At 44.8% G+C, this 21,159-nt stretch overlaps 1 protein-coding gene across 8 annotated transcripts in view; it reads right to left on the bottom strand.

The window, feature by feature from the left end:
- Window positions 1-979: 979 nt before the first annotated feature.
- The window catches only part of LOC11176025 (dystrobrevin beta), a 44,101-nt gene continuing 23,921 nt past the window's right edge, over window positions 980-21,159 (bottom strand). The window contains exons 2-11 of one of the 8 annotated variants that reach the window (XM_061645241.1): window positions 8,933-9,125; window positions 8,533-8,832; window positions 7,811-8,453; window positions 7,606-7,729; window positions 7,177-7,540; window positions 6,922-7,101; window positions 5,966-6,136; window positions 2,957-3,085; window positions 1,947-1,990; window positions 980-1,847 (exon numbers count right to left, since the gene is read on the bottom strand). In XM_061645241.1, the coding sequence (XP_061501225.1) occupies window positions 1,788-1,847; window positions 1,947-1,990; window positions 2,957-3,085; window positions 5,966-6,136; window positions 6,922-7,101; window positions 7,177-7,540; window positions 7,606-7,729; window positions 7,811-8,453; window positions 8,533-8,832; window positions 8,933-9,056 (2,139 nt within the window). In that variant the 5' untranslated portion in view covers window positions 9,057-9,125 and the 3' untranslated portion in view covers window positions 980-1,787. The other 7 variants (XM_061645236.1, XM_061645237.1, XM_061645238.1 and 4 more) reach the window with 7 other exon arrangements.

The following is a 21,159-nucleotide window of genomic DNA, read 5'->3' as shown; positions in this document are numbered from 1 at the left end:
TGGGTTACTCGTTGTTTGCTATCTACTGATATTAATTTCCCTTTACTCGCTACATCGCTAGAGACCTTCGTTAGGATTTGGTAGTTTTTGTGGTAGGTAAATTTCTTTTTCGTTAAATATAAGAGATTATCGTAGAATTTTGTAGCATTTATGCATGATTGGAACTCCGTTTCATTCCATCCTTTCCGCGCCAAATGTTTCCCGGACCCTCCGGCGGCCATATGGTTCGAGTTCGAGTCAAAGACTTTATGTCGATGATTTTAAGGATCCGATGTTGAAGATTGCCTTTGCAAATACTTATGATACTTTTGCGTGGTCCTGTTGCTAGCGCTTTGGACAAAGGGATATCTAGTAATTTTGCTGCCAACAATGGCGATTAATTAGCTTTCCTATGGGGTATTTCTCCGCGATGAAACCCACAGAATGCGCCGTTTCGTGATTAGTTTTAGCCGATCGCTGTTGATTTACTAGTGATGAGATTTTTACTACTAATGCTCCATTAACAACTTCTTGTTCCATTGAATTTCTTATGGTTTTGATGATGTGTATGTGCGTAGTGTTGTTTTAAGCTGGCCTTTTTGCCAGCAGTCGAAGTGTTTTTTTTTATTTACAAAGATGATTTATTTGCTTTAATTATTTGCCTTTTCTTTTTAATTTTTGCGTTTAAAAACTTTAAAAGTAACTTGCAGCGATATTGTGCTTCGAGAGTAAATATGCGAAAGTTGTTAAATGAGGCTGATGTTTTTGATGTTTGTGCTACGATACGTTACATTAGAAGGAGGAATTAACCACTCAGTTCGATCTAGCTTTTTGAAATGGATTCAATGGATCCCGGTGTTGTGTTCAAGGGTGAGCTGATATTTGCTACTCGTGATGACAAACTTCTGTATGATGTATTTGATTAGATTGATGAGAGGTGATTTGCGATTGGGAGAAAAAAAAGTAAATCAAACAAGAATAAAACACATACCGTAAAATATTAGAATAACAAAACAAAAATCATTTTATTAAAATAAGTGTCTGTAAGGAAAACGAAGCAACTTTCCCGTAGTAACTTATAAAATAATAGTTTGATTGGTTGTTGTTTTAAAACATCATTCCTAGTGATCTTATATTAAATTATAAAATATTAAAAAATAAACTATAGTTAGATAAGTAGCTTGGAAGACCACAATTGAGGTAAAGCAGATAAATTACCATTTTTAAACCTACCGCTAACTGGGTACCGTTGAATAGAGTGATTGAAATCAAAGATGTTTCTTAGTTCTGGCAAGAGGCTGTGGCTGCATCTAGAGCTTGCTTCAAGTCCATAAAACGCTTTCGTAACAATACTAACCCTAACAAGACCTGTTCGTCTTGTATCACTAAAAATGTGTTCCTTTCCATTTGCATGATCTTATCTTATGCCTGGAATGCATGTGTTGCGCTTTTGCATTATTGCTTCAAACAGATCAGTATTCGCTTCTTGTTTGTTCTTGTATGCTTCTGTGAAACCACCCCGTTTGTGAAGGGAAACACGTTAAAAAATAGGTACAATACATGTAAAATACAAACAACAAAAACAAAGCCTTAAGTATCCGTACGCGCTAATGTGTAACGCTAATGACAATGTGTGTTGCAATGCGAAAAGGTAATAGAGCTGTCTGAAATTGTGTTTTATCCTTAGTGATACACTAAAAATTAACTTCCGCTCGCGCGTTAGGCGCCGTGCGATCGTTTGATCGTCCTCCAACGATTGCTTGAAGCGCCCTTCATTTGCTGCTTGTATTGCACGGTTCATTGGCCGTTCATTGGTTTTGCGAGTTAAGGCTCCAGGCAGCAAACTGTTCCTGCCATTGAGTATTATCCTGAAATATTGGACAAGAGCATGAAAGAAAATGAATCAGTGTAAAGCAATGATCGTACAGTGATCGCGTCAATCTTTCAACAGCGAACGCCCGGTATACCTTTTCGCTCCACTCATGCGTTGTCATGTGCATCTCGTCAAAGTCTGCAAAGGAAAGGGGGTGAAAACACAGGGACCACAATGAAAACCTTGCACGAGAAGTGTTTTATTTGCTGCAAGTTTTTCGGAGGAAACATGCAGACGAAATGAGACAAAGTAAAAACTGTGCAGTAAGGAGTCGAAAGGGAAACACTTAAAACGTCTAACACGAAGAGTCTAGGTGCGTGTGGTCTCTCGTTCGGGGCTCATTGCAAATTTGGTTGCCAAATATGAGACGTATTAGTTGGTTAGTTATGCTATCTAGTTGTGTTACAGGAGTAATTGGCATTGGCTTCGTTGGTTAGAGCTCGTTGATTCAGTTCATTTTAACGAGATGGCCCTCTCTTCTAGTCGATAAAAGGCACGGTGTAAAACGGATTCAAATCAGTTACAATTACGGTGCTGCTTAATAACGAACGTGCCCCTCAAACGGTGCTAGCTGGTTGGGTGCATCAATCATACCATTCCATTGAAACTACAGACAGTGAAAGTGAGTTTAGAACGTAGGTGAAAGAAACGATTAGCTCTAAAACACAAAGAAAACAACGTGGCAAATGTGGACACCCATGCCCAACGAGTGCGAACAAAACACAAACAACGACTGAAACGACGCAGTGTAATTTAACGCTGCACAACTGTGCACCTGTCTAGAACGGAATCAACAACGTGTACATTTGACCACATTGCGCAAAGCCGCGCGTGCTTTTGCGGATGGAGTAAACGCATCGACTACTACCCGAACACGTGTTCACGTGGCAAAAGTAATAGGCGCCTCCATCGAACGGGAAGGATGTGTAGAACAGAATGTTTCTACCATTTAGAGTGACCATTGGCCGGCTACTTCGATGCTCTGTCCTTCTCGTATCGCAACCGTATGTATTATAGCAAATATTTGTTGTTGACATGTGGAAGTGTATTTGAGTGTGTGCGTGTGTGTGCGTGTGTGTGTGTATATATATGCTTTATGCTTACCTAGCGAATGGCGCATAGTGTGCTGCGACGAGGCGATACTGTCATCGTCGGATCCCTCTGAAAAGTAGCGCATCGGCGGCTTATGTACGACGCCGGGCGGAAGATGTCCTTCGTAGTGCGCATAGAAAACTGTTTTTTTTGTTTTGTTTCGCGTGTGTTGGTTTGTATATGAGTGTTTTCGATTCCATACACAGACGCGCGCGCACAACCAGAGCAAAAAGATCATGGTGACATGGTGGCCACGCGCAGGGAAGATGATATGATCGAGTTTGGTTATGAGTTGAGTGGGATAGTTTTGTTAGTTGTCATTATACGTTATTAGTAAAAATTTGAATCAGTTAATTAGGAGGTGTGAGTGTGTATGACACAGATATTTGTTGGCAATTGGCAGACAATTGGCAGTTGTTATTGGTTTGGTGGTGTAGTATTGCAAAATTATTCGATGTCGCATAGATTCGACGTGATTCGTGATCGGTTTGCGCGCAAATTGTAGTTTTTGTTGTGGTTGTTGTTGTTGTTGATGTTGTAGTTATTTGTGAGTACGTTGTATACGATCGTGTGTGTTCAGCATGCGTGTAAAAGAAGTAAACGATCGGCAAACGATCATTGAATTAGGTTGCGAACATGCATGTGTAATATTTTTGTGTGGTGTTGGGTTCAAATGGTAATTTGATGATTATTTTTAAAAGGGTATTGTGGGTGGGGGTTTTCTTTGTTAGTTGGTTTTGTTGTTGTTGTTGTTGTTGTACTACATCGTTGAGTGTGGGAGGGTATGAATATCGGGTAATGATGGCTCAAAGGGAATCGCGGTTGCTGGAAAAAATCCCTCTTTCGTCAACTAAATTTCACCTGTCTGGTGTCGGTGTGTAGAACGTGTCACGGTTTCGGAATTGCAGGAATTAAAAAAATCCTTTTTATAAATTAACTACCAAAAAAAAACAAAATACAAAATCAGCAACAAAAACCACACAAAATAAAATAAAATACTAAGCTACAATTTTAGTGGAGCGGAGCAGTTTGAAAAACCATTACAAAAGCGTTCACGTAAAATGGTTTGCTTCTTTTTTTGCTAAAGAAAAATCAAAAGCGCCACAAAAAGCGCACCTTCCTGCTCCATCCTGTGTTCCCCAGGAGGGGCTGTGAAAAATTGTACAAAGCTGTGTGTGTTTCGAGTAGCTGAACGAGTGGTGAACGAGTTTTCATCGCGTGTATACAATCTCCCAGCTCCCATTGTTCTGTTATTTATTATCTCTGTGTGCTTTCTGCGCGAGAGTTAAGGGGACACAGCGCGCATTAAGGTAGGACGAATCAACGGTATAGTATTGAGTAAACGGTTCTCAAACTGTGCCACCGTCTCCGATTAGGTTAGACGAGAGCGAGATTGGCCTGCAGGAGGGGGGTGGAGTTGCCTTAACTATGTACACTTGCGGCTGGGGCTGAGAGTGGCTTACTCGGTGGGAACAGTGTGGTTGGGGCCGAACCGGGCCAGAATCGTGCGGAAAGCTAGCGGCGGACGGTGACGACGCAACCATCGCTGTGTGTGCACTAAACTCTGCGCTCCTTCAAGAACGTCGGTTCCGGTGGGGATGCACCTAGAAAGTCAAGGATGGAGGTTTGTGGGAGAGTACTTTCACGAAATGGATCGAACGATCACCGGATCGATCGGATTATCATTTAAAATGAGAGAGAGAGTTAGAGATAGAGAGTTACATACACACACACATACAATATGTTTGAAGCGTTTGCTATTTGTTAGTAGGACAAATTAATGCTGTTTTGATTGAGTAACTGTTGCTGAGAAAAGTAAAACAACATAGTACGGCTATGCGACACATGGCTAAATGCGCACATTGACAGGCTCGCGCCAGCTGACGGCGTGTACAGTGCGCATACCTCTACGGGGCAGAGAGCGGCACCTACTACTATGTTTGGTAATGTATAATAGCGCCAGCAGAAACATTCAGAAAAAAACGCGCGCACACCGAATACTGAGGCAGCAATGCGATGGAAAAAATGGCACTGTTTTTTTTGCGCAGTAGTGACATTATGGCTCCGTACACGACAAAACAAAACCGAGACAATAGGAAACACAACACAACGAGCTACGGCAATGAGTTGAGACACATCGAGATGGCGGTTAGCAGAGCAAATAGCTATCATACGCAACACTATTGTTAAAGCAGCGCCCCCGTGTGGTCCTGATGATTGTGGAACGTGGCTGTTGTTCTCTTTTGTTTGGGTGGATTTGTGTGTGTGTGTGTGTGTGTGTTGGTAAGCTTACTGTAACCCCCAAGCGTTCGACTGTACTGGTTCGAGTAGTTGTTCGATTCCGTGCCTACACAACATGGACACGTGCACGCACAATATATACAGTCATCCCACACACACATACGCATACATTAAAATTAATGATCGGTAAAAGAGATGCACATCAAACACACACACACACACACAGTAAATGGAAAACCATTAAAACCATTAAGAGCGAGTAAAAGTGAATAAAGACGATGAAATAGAACGTGAAAAAGGAAGTAAGAGACAGCAGAAATGAAGGTAAAACAAATGTACTTAAAAATATTGACAAACGCTTACAAACATGAAGAAGTGGAGAAATGACATTCAAAGACATTTAGACAAAAAGGTTGAGCACAAGCGAAATAGACAAAAAAAAAAAAAACGAACAAAACCCCCCAAATTTTCTGGAGGTTACAGGAGTGTGTTCACACAGTGACAGTGACAACGCAAACGGCAAGCTCAAGAAAGTGGTCTCGCTTCGTTTTAGGGATACGTCCCCGGTACAGAAGGGCGGTACGGAAGGCTGGAGAGTCTTCTGAAAGCGGTGCAACGGGTTGTTAGGCTACGTTTGGACCCGCGTGTCGCGTGTGTTTGGACATTGACGAAACATTGAAGGTGCGTGAGCAAAGAAGAAGTGGTGTAAATTGAAAGGCTTTTGGCACGAGCAGGGAAGAGGGGTCGGAGGGAGATGATGAAAGGAAGTCTGTGCGGTACCTGAGTTAAGCTCGCGCACCAGCGAGGACATTGCGGTGGAAACGGAATCGGCCGCGTAGTGCAGATCCGACCGGCCACCGGCCGGCGGACACGCTCCGGCGGCGTTCGATCGCGTGCCAAGCGTACCACTGCCGCCATTAATGATGTTACCACCACCACTACCACCACCATCTGCGGAAAAGTGGAGTACGCAAGCAGTATGCGCAAAAAGCAGAGCGAGAAATGTACCAACAGTTCAGCTGAATGTGATGTAAATGGGTGAGGTGAGGTTTGTGATGGAGGTGCGACATCTTCCGGGTACAAAACTCAAACTAAAATCGACGGCTCAACACAACTCCCGAACGAAAGATCTTAAAAGTGGGGTTGCCCATTGCTTTTCTTTGTGACACAATAATTGATTCGTTATTTTGCATGAGAATGGTCAAATGATTAGATGGACATGTGTGTGTGTGTGTGTGTGAGTGAAATGAAACTCACCAAAACAGAAACGTAAACATGAAAAAGCAACTTATAAAAGAAACCCAGGAAAAACCGTACGACGTGAGAACGAAATTTCCGACACCGATTAGGCTGAGAAGGCGAGATGTTGTTAGCGTGTGTTATGGTTCAACTGAAACCGTAGACGATGATGGGATGAGAAGGGATGCGACTGCGTGAGGATATGCAATTTTACCGTACAACAGTACAACAAACGCACACAACGAACAAAACCAAAGAGTGAAAGCAACAGAGGATGAAGTAATAATTGGAAGCTTGATTGGAGAGCTTCGAGCCTGGCTGTAGCAATAAACCGAGTAAAAGGTCCCGGTTTTTGGAGGGGGGAAGGGCTTTCTAGCTCACACAGCGCAGGGGGAATGGCGTGAACAGGGAGGGAGGGGATCGAAATCGGGCGTAGGTTGCGGTGTGAAATGAGGAGCTTGAGGAAGCGAGGCTTGGAAAGATATGGCGCTACTCACTGTTGTTTCCGTTCGGGGCGTATCCCCGCATGTCCATGCCGCCGGGGCCCATGTGCGCATCTTGCGGGTGCATTCCTACCCCGGGCGGCAGCATACCGGGGGGCATATTGGGGGGCAGCCCGGAACCGCCGGGGTTCATCGGGCCCTGACGGGGGCCGCCTTGGTTTGGCATTGGTGGCCCTACAATGAGAGTAATACGGCCGGTGAGAGCAGTCGGCGATTGGTTCGTTGGGTCACCGTCGGTACACCCCTTACCCTGCGGTATCGGTGGGCTTTTGCCCGACCGTGGACTAGAGTTGGGCGTCGAGCGAGGGCTTTGCGTTTGATGGTTCTTCAGCATGCGCATCAGCCCCTCGAGCTGGGCCATCAGCTGCCGGCGCGAGTCCTGCAGCGCACCGAGATGCCCCTCCAGCTCGCCCTTGCGCTGGCGCAGCGCGCGCAGCTCGTTCATCAGGGCGGGGCTTTCGGGGGCGACCTGTTCCGCTTCCTGCTGGCGCCGCAGCTTCTGAATTTCGCGCATAATTTCCTTGTTCTTCGATTCGAGCTGCATGATCAGTTCGCGCTGGGCCCGCGAACTGTCCAGCCCTATCTGTACTGGGTCGGGGGCGGATCCACCGGGCTGAAAGTACATTAGCATGGTGTAGAAATACATTATTGGCAGTAGAAAAAGAAAAAGACGCATACCGTTCGCGATTCCTGTGCTAGTCGCGCTGCGTATCGCGCAATCAGTCTGTGCTCCTCGTCGTTGGAATTAACGGCACCGCGCGTACCGGACGTTCCGTTGCTGTCCAGCGACAAGCCGGTCGCCCTGCAAAGCGGGAGGAAAAGCCAAACACGTTACAAAGTTTCCCCCTCATTCCCATCACAGTCACACGGTCACTCCGCTTACCGCGAGTCCAGCGTGCTGCTGCGATCGTACAGCCCCGGTATGCCACCGTCCGGGAAGCCGTTGTGCGAGGGTAGCGGCGACGGCGGCACGATGTGCGACAGGTTGAGCGTTTTCTCGGGCTGCTCCGGGAACCGGGGCAACGGTTGGATCTGTTTGTCCGGCACGCACCGGAAGCTTTTGCGCAGCGAGTGGCCAATCTGCTTGCTGGGGCTTTTGTAGCTCGAGTACTCCTTCACCTCGTGGTCGTTCTGGTGGTTCAGCGAGACGCGCCCCTGCCAGAAGCAGTCCTGGCACAGCTGATACCCGTGGCAGCGCTGGCAGCGGTACCGGAAGCCGGTAAAGTTTTCCCTCATGCACACGGAGCAGACGGTCGGATGGACGACGGACTCGACCGTGGCGAGCCGGTGCAGCAGCGGCATCCACACGAGACAGGCCGGCCCGGGCTCGGTCATGAAGCCGGTCATAAAGTCGTTCACCGTAATTTTGTTCTCCACCGGGAAGATCTCCGACTCGAGGCCCTCCTTGTAGAAGAAGGTGGGCGACTCGAAGACGGCGGCCGGCAGGGCGAGCACCTCGCGCAGGAAATCGCCCAACTTCCAGTGTATTAGCTGGCCGGCACCGTCGGAAATCTGCGAGAAGATATCTGGAGCGGAAAGGCAATTATGGGGGGGGGGAAGGATATTAGCAACAGAGTGGTGTCAACGCCCTCGGTGTCGTCTTACATCGTAGCTTGTCGACCATCTTGCCGGCGCACATGATCGCGAGCGCAACCTTGATCGAGAAGACGCGTATCTTGCCGGAGTTGTCGCCGGAGTAGGCCGCCAGCAGCCAGTTCAGGAGCAGGCTAGCCTTCGAGTCGACGTGCACCTGCTGCGTTGGCGGCAGCCGTTTGTTCAGGTTGTGGTACAGCGACGACACGAGCGTCTCGAGCCGGCTAACGCTGACCTCGTTCTGGGGCTCGAGCGTGTTCAGTCCATTTTCGCGGAACGCCTCAATTACATTCCAGATGTCGACCAGATGCACTGTGCCGGAAATGGGAGAGGATGGAAGGTAGAAAAAAAAACACATACACATAGAGAGCGCAATTAGGATAGTGGGTTCCGAACAGCGGGCATTACGTACGGTTGGTAGATTTCTGTACGTAGCGCAGCTTGCAGGCAGTGCGATAGGAAGCGAAGCGAATCGTGTCAAACGATTGGATCTTCAGGTCCTGCAGCATCGCAACGCGGGCTTCCATCGGTTCCATTGCTTGTGTGCGCTTGTTGGCTGGTAGCAGACTCGAAAGGGGAATGGGATTGATGGCCTTAAAGCCGTTCTGTTAAAAAGTAAAAAAAAAAAATACATACACAAAGTGGTATTAGATTTATCATTTCATAAACGACACAAAATCAGTAGTTTTAAATAGAAATGATAAAATTATTTGAATGAATTTACTGCATTTATTATCTACTAAACATATTATAGATTTATTGCTGTTGTTAAGCCATCTAATAGTCATCTTTTCACAATAAGTAAAAGCTTAATTAATCTATTGTTAGATTCAGTCCGATTAAATCTCATTTACATGGAGGTTTAGGTTTTTTTAATTCAAGTTACATCAACAAGACTGTATGAAACTAAACACAATTTATCACATGAAAATAGACAGATGTTCTGATTAAACAAATGTTTTAAAAACGTCTGTGGTGCTGCCAGCGACTGCAAGCTAAAGCTTTTTAATTTGTAATTTTAAAGTGGCCTTTTCACTTAATATTAACACCATACCTTGTGGTTGAAGAAACCTTGTCTCATTTAAATTAATTTGCCGAGACAGAGCCAATTCGGCGCAGTTTAACCTTGCACCTCATCCCTTCAGATAGCTTTCTTTCCCACAACAGGTAGTAAACACTAAACAAAAAAACAAAAACTTCAACCTCCCGAGCCAGCTGTGTACTTTTAAAACGGATTGTTAAATTCAATTTAATTTCGTTACTGCAAACGCACACTCGCCTCCAGCACACGCGGCAGATGGCAAGCATTTTAGCTGTCGGGTCTGACTTTTGACTTTGTGAAAGTTTTGCAGCAACCGTGCATCGATCGAGCAATTTTCTCACGAATCAGCAAGCAATAGCGTTGCTTTTTTTGCACACTTTTACTTGCAACCGTGGATGAAAGGGAAACTCTTGGTAAATAATACGAATGGAAGTAAAAAAACCAAACGTAAGTGAAATGTTTCATAGAAAATCTTCTATATTGAAAATGTCATATTTTGCCCCTTCTGGGCTATTTTTCTGCAATGTGATATCTATCTAGATAAAGTTATGATAAAAAAAAATAGTTAGTCTTTAAAATTCTCAATTATACGTTTATTACACTTCAATTTGCGTTAAAGAGCTCAATTGCTTTTTTTTCCATTTCAAGATGGAGACGCCTGGTGAGTTGATTCAGTTTTGGAACATTTATCCTAAAAATTCAAATGAAACCAAACCTTCCGAAGCAAAACATTGAAAACACATTTTAAAAGCACTTTGTTCCTCCCACAACCCCTCTCCGAGGTATCGAATTGGAATGTACCGATTTTCTTTAGTATCTATTGCTATTCGCATGAGGTAATTCGCTATCGAATTGTCTTCCATCGATTCGTCCACTGCGAAAGATGTGCTATACATTATCAAACATTTCCCTTTTTGGCGCTCCGTTCAGTTCCCCTCACATTACAACAACAACGCCAATATAGAGAGGGATTTTTTACTCTTGTTCTTCAGTGCAGTAATGTGGGAGAAAAATCTTGATAACACAACGTCGGAAGGGCGGATTGTGTTGTTTGTGCTGGCAATGGGGCAAAACGGGGCATGGTTGTTAAAATGGGACCCGTGGAAAAATAGACCCAATCCAATTACAACAATTGGGAGGCGTAATAAAATAAGCAACCAGCGAGGAGAGCGCACGCCGCACGAAAAAACAATCCCGTTGGCGGAAAAGTGTCACGCGACATTCGAATTAGGCGTTTTGGAGCGCGTTGGGATGATTGCTGCGGGAAGAAGGGAACCGGTCAACCAAATTCTAATCGTATACACAACACACACACAATGACCGACAGTGCCACAGTGTTAAATGGGTAAAACATTAAAGGAAAATGTGTATGTGTGTCACTCACAGTAAAGCGTGTAGTGGCGGTGGCGGTTTTGTCAGTTTACTTTGTGCAGAAGTCGAGTCGAGTTTCTGATGTGGCACTACACCGAACACCGTTGAGCTGGAAGGAGCCATTTCGGCAGGTGGTTAAGATGTTCCATCTCTTGCTAGCTCGCCCACCGGATCCACCACGCCACGTTGTTCGAGTGGATCATGTTTGTTCGACTTCCCCGAAGGCAGGAAAGCATATTTGTTTTCCGTCTTTTTTTTCTCTTTCGTTGCTGTCGGTGCTTTGCGAGCTTCTGAGAATTCTCTTGCGCCTTATCATCTTACATTTTTCCACTCCCTCCCCTCCCCCTTTTTGTCCTCCCCCCCCCTGTTTGGCGCCATTACCCAACGATAAGGTCAATTAAGGCGATCCATATAATAACGGACCGCCAAGAACGTTCTGCAGCCATGATTGGTACAGGTTTAGAAGCTGTTGTCTCTTAAGCGTTAGTAGAATCGTACTCCTGCTGCTGAGGTCGGTAGTGTTTGTGACATTTATTTTCTTTCTTTTTGTGTTTCGTAAAGAGACCAAAAGCGATTATTTGTTTCGGTTGCACCTAACCGTTTTAAATCCCAGCTCTATGGCATTCCCGTAAAAGTTTCCTCACGTTTCACCCATTTGTTTAGATTTGCGTCCTTATTTCGGTGTACTGTCGCTGTTGTCGCGTTTTAAATCCCAAACCTAACCGTGGGATGATGATTTCCCCGACACATTCTTCGCCCTCGTGCGCATAGTCTCTTTCTGTCTCTCTCTTTCTCTCTCTGTACAAGAGGACACTCCCGTTAGGGCGTGGGTATTTCGCTGGAAAAAGCTGTTTTCGTCCATCGTTACAGCAGGCTCCACAAGCTAACAAGTAGTTGAAGCAATCACAAGCGCGCGGCTCTTCCGAGCGAAGGCCAACAGCATCTGGAATGCTGGGCGCTCGTGTTCGTGTCTCCGCCGTGTTGCAAACATTTTTAGTACGCCGTTGCCCCATCGAAAGGATTCACTTTTCACGTTGCTCTATGCTATAGAGCTTATGTTTGGTTGGAATGTTGGCACAGTGCTGTGTGCGGGAGAAGTTATGCGGGAAATGAAGCGTGGCGATAGGCTGGCGGGTTGTTGTTGGGATATTTGCGTACGAAAACCGAGCACCGATTTGTAACTCAGCTTTTTTTTGCGGGTGAATTCCTAGAAAAATGTAACTTGTAAACGTTATCAGATAGACAATTGGAAGCAAAATCCAACTCGAATTTGCCTACCATTTACCACGATTTCCAAGCAACGAAATCCTAATGGAAACGGAGTGGCTGTACGCCTTTACCCTATTTTGAAGGGAGAAATTTGGAAAAACAAGCAGTCAAAACCACAAAGGAGCAGCACCACATCATCAGGGCGCACGACAGGGAGGAAATGAAAAGCTGTCATCACCAACCGACGCATTTTCGCAAACGGTCACGCCATTTGGCCTTGCCCCGGACGGAATTGGCCATCATCAATTTGTAACGAGCGCTCAATTAATCTTGCTATCATCAGATAACCTGGACAGGAGGACGGTGCAGAACCTTGCTGCCCGTGTGGTGATGGCGCTTGCTGCGAGTAAATTCATTTCAAGTGTATTCCCACTTACTCGAGCTGAAGCTTCTTCAGAAGAATGAGGTCAACTACGGGTCTGTCGGTGCCGGGGCAGGATCCATCTACCGCCACAGTCCTGTTTCAATCGGTTTCTGTCCGTTGGCAGCCATCGATGAAGGAAATTTACATTGTAGCAAGGGAGGGGGTTTCTGTTGTCTGTTCTCTTCACCATTTGGTGATATTGTGCTGTCCCTTTTCTGTACAACAACGTCCATTATCACGCTGTTCGCCGTGGTTGGAGAATGTTGGAATCGATCGAAATTGTGTGATAAAAATATCGCACCATTGTGCGCGCCCAAGTGATGGCACAGCATCTGATGCGAAGGACGTTTGCCTGCAATGTTCCATTTGTCCCCGAAACGCGAGGGCAAGAATTTGCTCCCGGCTACGGTGGAATGTAAGTGACATGCTAGGGGGGGGGGGGGGGATACACTTGGTGACAATGGTGACTGCTGCTGTTGCTGATAGCATCAATCGGTTGTCGGGTTGTGCACGACAAACAAGTGGCACGATTAGTAAATTAATGGGTTTTGAGTCATTGTTGCTAGATCCGTCTCGCACGGGTTTGTATCGGAATGGGTTTAGCAGAGAAATAAAATAATTTTTATGGTATAAGCGAAAAAATACACGTTCGTTCGTTAAGCAGGTTAGAAAGTAATAGTATGACAATTTTATTAATAATTCTTGGTACATAGTATGTCCATATGGACAAATTGAAACGAACATTAGTGCTCTTTTTATCTAAAACGACAGGTTTTAGGTAGTTTAATATTGTTTTATAGCTATTCTTTAAAATCCGTTAGTTGTATGCTACAAATATGCATTTGAAAGTGTATATAAACACTATACAATTATATCATTACTTGTAAAAACAAACCCTCTCCACATTATCATATTACAAACCGTTCAGGTGCGTATCAAGGTTTTTAAAGAGAAAGATTCTGGTAGCAACTGTAGGTAAATTATTAAATCTCTATACTGCAATTATTAAACATTAAACATATTAAAATACGAAAATAGAATAAAGCTTGATGATGTCAATGATAGCAATTTTTTGGCGTTTGAGCGCATTCGTTGCGTTCCATCACGAAACGCTTGCCATCCGATACTTTTGTTTTTGTGCAACAATTGCTCATAGACAGGACACGCACAATCCACCGAGTGTGTCGGATCAAATGAAGCGAAACATGCAAATAGATACGGATTTGATAGATCTGCCATAGCTACAGGTGCAACGATACGGAACAAAAGTAAAATCTTGACATGATAAACAGGCCAGCCCGAACCCATCCGCAGCGCAGGGCGGCAGACGTTGGAAAACGATAACGAAACCAAACGCCTGGTGCGCTTTTCGTTGTCTTTGTTTGTTTATCCCGTTCCGGGTCAACGATTGAGCGGCTGCTCTGTTTGCTCGCAGATGGGCAAGAAGTAAGTAAAACACAGTGCCGGTGAATGGTTGAGCCGTGTTGTACCGGCTGACGGTGACTATCGATCACATCGGCATTGGCATGTGCCACCTACATAGAGACTTAAACAAACTGAGCAGTGTGTGTGTGTGTCGATGTGTCTGTTTGTTGTGGCCTGGAGGTATGCTTTGTGTAATGCAGCATGAAAACAGCATAAAAACAAAAGCCATAAACCGTCACCGTGCATGCTTGATGCTCTGCGAGCAACACCGGATTTAGAGCAACAACGTCATACACCGAGACACCGAGGACGGAACACACCGGTGTGGAATGTAATGTAAACGAACAGCTGTTCTTTTATGAAACATTTTCACTTGCCCTTTGCTTTTTTTTGCTTTTGAACCCTTTTTGCGGGGGGTTTTTGTTTTAAGAAGCATCGGGAAGTATTGCTTGCGGTTGTCGCGGAATGTAATTAAACGTCAGATTAATCACGTGGCCTTGGTTTCCCCCGATGAGAGCTGGCGTTAGCAGAAAACCCCGTTTGCCAATGTTCACGGGCACGACTCTTTGTTGGCGCATCGGGTCGGTCCGCGGAAGGCAATGCGAATGAGTGACAGTACGTGCCGCCGCCAGCAAATGATAAAAGAACTGTCAAATTGATCTTTGCCAGCACCAGCGCCAGTGTAAATTGTGAAGCGCAAACGAGCTGAGAAATGCGCTGCAAGCAGAGTGACGGTGCCGTGCACCACGTGCACAGTCGTAAAAAGGGAATGAGGAGAAACGGTACCATAGCAACCGTTTACATAGCCACTGGCAGCGGGCGCTAGCACGAGTGAGAAAGAGTGAACGCGCGAAAAGAGCATCAACATAAACCATCATTTCATTATTTTGCATTTTGTCTACGTTTGTGTGGGTGTAAAAAGAGAGAAGAGAGGAAAAACGGAAGCTTTTAGATGTTCATTTCACTAACCTAAATGTGATGGAATTTTACGAGCTGTGGTTGAAAAATTTCCTCCCACAAACGGGTACATTTGCGCTTCCATTTTCCTTGAACCTAATGTACCTCACACTACGCCCTAGCGTGTTCTAATGGCGTTCCATCAATTACGGAGTGCGATGGAGGGGGAAGGGGACGAGGTGGACAATATTTTAGACCATCATCTTTCGGTACAAACGCTTTTCAATCATTTCATCGGGAGGAAAAAAAAACTGTTCCGCTCGTTATTCGGGGTGTTTCAGAACAGAAGGACCACAAAAACACGAATGAATAGATCGTAAATTTTAATTTTGGAAACAGCTGAAAGGACACATTTTGTTTTCCCGATGTTTTGGGTGAACTTTTTACGATGACAAACCAAATTAATTGGCAATGATTGATGGGTGTGTCAGGCGCCGGGTATGATTTATTTGTGCGATGCGGGGATCAAACTTTGGGTTCTCTCATCAGTTATTGGAAGGTTCAGAATAACTTGATTTAGTAAAAGCTAATGCAAAAGAAGAGTGATTTGTTGATATATTGAAATTTGAACACGATTAAAAGAACAGTTTTTATACAAACGCCTTATGATCGATTCAGTTTTGTGGCTATTTTAATGCAAATATTTTACGTACATTTGTTTCCTTCACGGGGGTTGCGGCTTTGCCTCTCTAGAGTATTGTGTTATGACTTCCAGTGTTGTTTGCTGTTAGTGAAATGTTTGCCAAAGGGTAGCCTATTATACACCATGCCTGTAGATTGAATGGTGCAAGCGGCACAGATCAATTGATACAAACTCTTTAACAAAAGGGCACATAATAAACACCAAACAAGAAAGGAGCAAAATGATGCACTGTTGATTCTTCCATTTGCTTTACGTAACTTGGCCAGAAACGTACAAAACGAAAGGATACATCCCCGTGGCCCTTTTACTTTTGCTTTGTGCTGGACAAGAGAGAAAAAAGGGAAACAAACTTAACCACAGAACTTTTATCTTCAGCCAGACACATTTTTTATATCCTTCCCAACCGCATTATAAACACACACACACAGCAAAGAAGAACCAAATCCTTCCTCCCCCCTGGAGGGAGTAAGCGTGTAATCGTGCTGAGATAGCGTGCGGGCGTGAGTGCGTAATTGGAAAGTAGTACGATGAAAGCAACAGTCAAAAGGCGGGCTATAACCATCTTTTTCTTTTGGCCAGACGCGATGACACGGTAGTTATTTACGTATACCGTTGGGATTCTGTTTTGCTTCGCTTTGTGTAAAATGTTAAATGCAGAAAAGATTTAAAAAGGGAAAAAGTGTTCTGTTTTATGGGATTATATGATTTTGTAAAGGTTTACGTGCTGGCTCGGGTTCAATCAATGTTCAACTCACACGCCCTACGGTTTTCCAAAGAGTGTGCGTCGATAAGCAACTGTAGCTACGGTGAAACAGAAGTAAGATTGTGGTAGAACCAAAACACAACACACACACATGTAAGGACCAATCCGCCCGAGCCAATATTGGTTGCATTGGTTTCGTGATGCAATACAAGAAGCTCTCATTGGCACGGTGCTTAATTAATGTGCGGTTTTACGAGCTGCGCGACCATTTACTTCTGTGTGTTTCCAGCCTGCCTGAGCCTGTTACTAGACATGTTTTGTGGTCTGCGGTCATGGCCACGGACCATGCTGCAAACCTCTTCGAATATTGTTTCCGCTAGTTGAGTACACAATAGCAGCAAGGCCATTGCTGAGGGATGGGAAGGTGTTAGCGATTCTTCAACACACCCCAATCCCGCACTCCAGGGGTTAGGTATGGTGGTGGTAGAGCTTTCCGCGTAATATACAGTTTCATGTACGACAAGCTAGGGATAGCAGGGGAGGTGTCGCCCAAAGTCACCACTCGACCATATCCAAGCCTGCCCGTCGAATGATTCGCAAAACACAGCAGCAGCGCGTTGGCAACTGATGATTTATGAAGTGCGACGCCCTTGCTGCACGGGTTTGAGTGGAGTCGTGTCGACTCCCGGGGCAGGATGCAATCCGCAATGCGTACAGCGGCAGCCGGCTAAGCAGACGGCGACATCGTGTCGAAGAGGGATTAAATTACCGCCCATGTACGCAAGGGGGCCGTACGAATGCGAGATGTGCGGGATGCTCATTATCTGCTGTCTGCTAACATACAATGTTGGTCGCGATACGAAACTAGTCGAATTGTTTAACAGGACACTGCGAAAAAAGGGGGAATCTTAGCAAAGTGCATATTTTCGTCCGAATCTGAATAAATCGAGACGTCAAACGGGACGATGTTCGACGATTGTAGCTACCTCAATTTCACTACCTTTCACTATCATCAGCGCGTGTAACAGTAGCATAAGTTTCACCCAACAACGGATTGATTGGACGCGATTGACGTTCGCAATGCTTGCGCGATGCTAGAGCCCCTTCTCTAGGCGTAATAGCCTGGGGATAGATAGCACCCGTCACTCGTTCGCTCGCAACATGATAATCTATCCAATGTCCAAACAGTGCAATTATCGATGCAGTGCACTGCTGCGGGTGAGTAGCTACACTCTATCCAGTAGCACGTGTGCAGCAGCAAAAGTGCACCGCGAACGATTGTGCATTTGCCAATGCTGCGGCGGTGGTGTACCGGTGGAGAGGGGCAATACACGATTTCACGACGATCATTTTATGCTCCGTTAGCCAAACATTACCCCGATCGTGCCAGGCACTGGTGGAATGCTACCCTCCAATTCGGGGGGATCTATGATAGAGAGAGGGAGAGAGAGAAGCATTTTGTGGCTATGGCTGACCAGCTTTGATTTGGTATTTTGTTGTTCGAATTCGAAGGTAACTTAGTGTTTGGAACAGAGTGGAGTGTCGTTAGAGCAGATGAGACGAAATGGTTGTTGTTGACGTGTTGTCGAGCAGTTTGTCTGCTGTCGTGCTTGTTAGTGAGATGCATAAGCGGTTGGAGGTTTTTTTTTCGTGTGACGAACTCGCATGTTTTCAACCATGTTCAAGCATGCTGTTTATATCGTTTCACATTACGGATCAATGAGCAGGCGGCAATTACTCATTCAATACCGTACGGTAATTTTAAGAGGACTTTAAGCTGGCGTTTTATGTGCAGGGGGAAATTATTGAGACAAAATTGTAGCACTTTTCGGAATATTGTTTGCAACAGCATTTCAATTAACAAGATAGTACAAAAACAAATAAAGTAAGGTAGTAAATTAACAAAGAGATTGAAATTTATGTTAATTTGCCCACATAAAACTATATTTCCATGATATTATGATTATGTATCATGCTTTTGTTCTGTTTTAGACTTAATAGAAATAAAATCTAAATCCATTAGAAGAGATTAGGGGGTTGGGACAGAGAAGGTCTTGAAAAAAATAACATAAAATAACCTGGTTTTCAAACAACCTACTCCGTTCCATGGACCATGCCTCCCAATACGTAAGACTAACTATTCTACTAACTTGGGCCGTTCTGGTGGTACAGTCGTCAATTCGTACGACTTAACAACATGCCCGTCATGGGTTCAAGCCCCGAATAGACCGTACCCCATACGTAGGACTGACTATCCTGCTATGGTAACAATAAGTCAAAGAAAGCCAAGCTCACTTTACCAGTGGGTACAGGCAGGCCTTGACCGACAACGGTTGTTGTGCCAAAGAAGAGAAGAGAAGAGACCTATTCTACTGTAGGTAATCAATAAGTCACTGATAGCCATGCCCATTAGTGGTACAGGCAGGCCTTGACCGACAACGTTTGCTGTGCCAAAGAAGAAGAAGAAGAAGAAAACTGAAGATAGCAAAACTCAACTAAAACAGCCATGTGTTGTTCTGTCGACTTTCCATACAGCTGATGCTAGAAGCTGACAAATACTTTCGCTTATACTTTCGCTTAAGATATTGCAGGTGTTTTGTTGTATCTGTCAACAATATCTTGGTCTTATACTAGACGCGTGTGTTTGCTACAGACTAGTAAGCTGTCCCGTTTATCAATTACTAAATTATGTAAGCTGTACTGATCGGTACTGTTTCGTTTACTCAATCAATAATGATCATCAATCATCATTAGGAGTTCTGTTAACATTGTTTTCCTACATTGAACATACCGTTAATAGGATTCCTCAACGATAGCTCTGTGAAGGATATGTACTCTAATTACCCTTCTGTACGGTTGAACTGTAGCGTCATGTAATTACTTATTTTGTAGTGTTTATGTACCTTCAATTATAAGGAATTCTTCACCGTGCAGAAACACCCAACTGCCCACACGAATTGTTACGAAGTAATAATGTCTTATGTTTTGATTATTTACTACCCCTCGCCTCCTCACGACAGCCATATCCAATAAAACGCGCGGCTTACATTATCTTCGCAGGCCGCGTCTGCGTAACGCATTTCATTATCTTGCCGGAGCTGTTTATTTTGAACCACCACCAACCACCAAACCATAAAACCACCGACGCTAACGTTGTCGAACGGGTGGGAGAGTTTTTTTGCTTCTTCTGGCCTGTAATTAACGGTTTTCGACGGATCCGGACCGAGAACTCAGTCCCGTCCAATACCACCACACTGCCCTGGGGTCGGTTAATTGATTTAGTGATAAAAATATCTGCCCGCTGCTTCTATTACTACTTTGCGATCTTTTAGCGGCAGTTTATTATTAAAACGCAACCAAGCACAGCGAAACGGGTGTCTGGGGGAGCCTTATGGGGGGGAAGCCTCCATTTCGAAAGGCAAGAGGTCTATAATATTTCTGCACACTCTAGATCCATGCTGTGCGGTGTATAGCTTTTTTCTACACCCTTTTTTGGTAGAGTTCTTCTTTCACCCATGCTGCTGGGCATTGGTTACCATATTGACGCCATTTCGTTTGCGGCAGCCATCTGGGAAACTAAGCAAGCAAGTAAGTACGGTGCAGACACACAGACACCATCAGCATTTAATGGTTTACGCCCCTGCCCAAACTAGCCGCTACTAGGGTCGTGGTTGAATGAGGAGGAAAGTGAAACCCAAAGACGCCTTCTTGTTGGTTGGAAGATATGGTCAAATCCAGACAAGCATGTTTCGCACAAAAAAACAAAGTCTGCAAAAGGGGTTTAAAAATATTACATTTTTGGCACATAAAACAAGTATGCAACTATGCGTGACTGTCTAGCGCTGCGTGGTGTAAGTGTTGTAGTGTCCAAACCCCAGATGCCCAAAGAAGCGATCCTAAGGTTCGTTAGAAATTCGAGACGCATAAGAAATAAAGCCTCTTGCCAGGGGGGGTTTTCTCTCTTTCGGAGTCGAACAAGCACGCACGAAACGGGTAGGCCCAAAAGCACTCACGTTTCCGTTCTGAAAATACCACCAAAAACCACCCGCCATGATGGTCAGTTTCAATTAGTGGGAATTTGTTCAAACTGTGCGCGTGTGTGTGGTTTCGAGAGGGATTATAAGGATGAAGGAAAATAATGACCAGTGCCTGTTGGGTCCATGTTCAAGCCACACATGGCTGGGAAACCATGTAATTACAGAGTGATAGAACACTTAAAATGTAAAGCTTCATAACAGACACACACATATGCACCAGACAAAAAAGGGGTTTTATTTACGAGCAAATCACCAGTAAGTAATGAAATGCAAATGAAAAACATTTTCAACTGAATTATGTACAGTTTGGTTGGTGTCTCGGGTTGATGGTGTACGGCGAAGGAATGTTTCAATAAAATTTTTCTCCACTCAGAAGATCTGGCGACCGAAGACCGATTGCTCGTCACGTTCGCAGTGATGGTGTGAGTGGGGACGAACCGAAAAGAGGTATTTTTTTTTAAAGGAAAAACGAAAATGTGTCTAAATGTTTGTCCTCAGCTGTCCTCCATATATGTGTGTTTAAGGATGTGGATGGTGCAAAAGATAAAAAATGAAATCGAACGGACAATAATCATCGAGAACGGGTCCTCCGGGACCCGGGCTTTGGTTGTGTTCGTGTTTTTCTCGTTAGGCAGAAAGAGTGAAAAAGAGGGAAATAAATCATTCTAGGAAAAAGCACCGGCCCAGTGCTCTGTAAAATGGAAAAGCGCTGTTACGCTGTAAGTAGAACACACGAGTGAAAGGACATTTCGGTGTTTGCTGCAAGCGTTTGCCTCAGCGCCCAGGGTCCTCTTGAGCGTGATACTTATTTCTGCTGTCCATGAGCTT

The sequence above is a fragment of the Anopheles gambiae genome, chromosome 2, assembly GCF_943734735.2.
Source record: "Anopheles gambiae chromosome 2, idAnoGambNW_F1_1, whole genome shotgun sequence".
NCBI classification, from domain to species: domain Eukaryota; kingdom Metazoa; phylum Arthropoda; class Insecta; order Diptera; family Culicidae; genus Anopheles; species Anopheles gambiae.
Note: the sequence above shows the minus strand (reverse complement) of the source record. Positions and strands in the feature narration are given on the sequence as shown.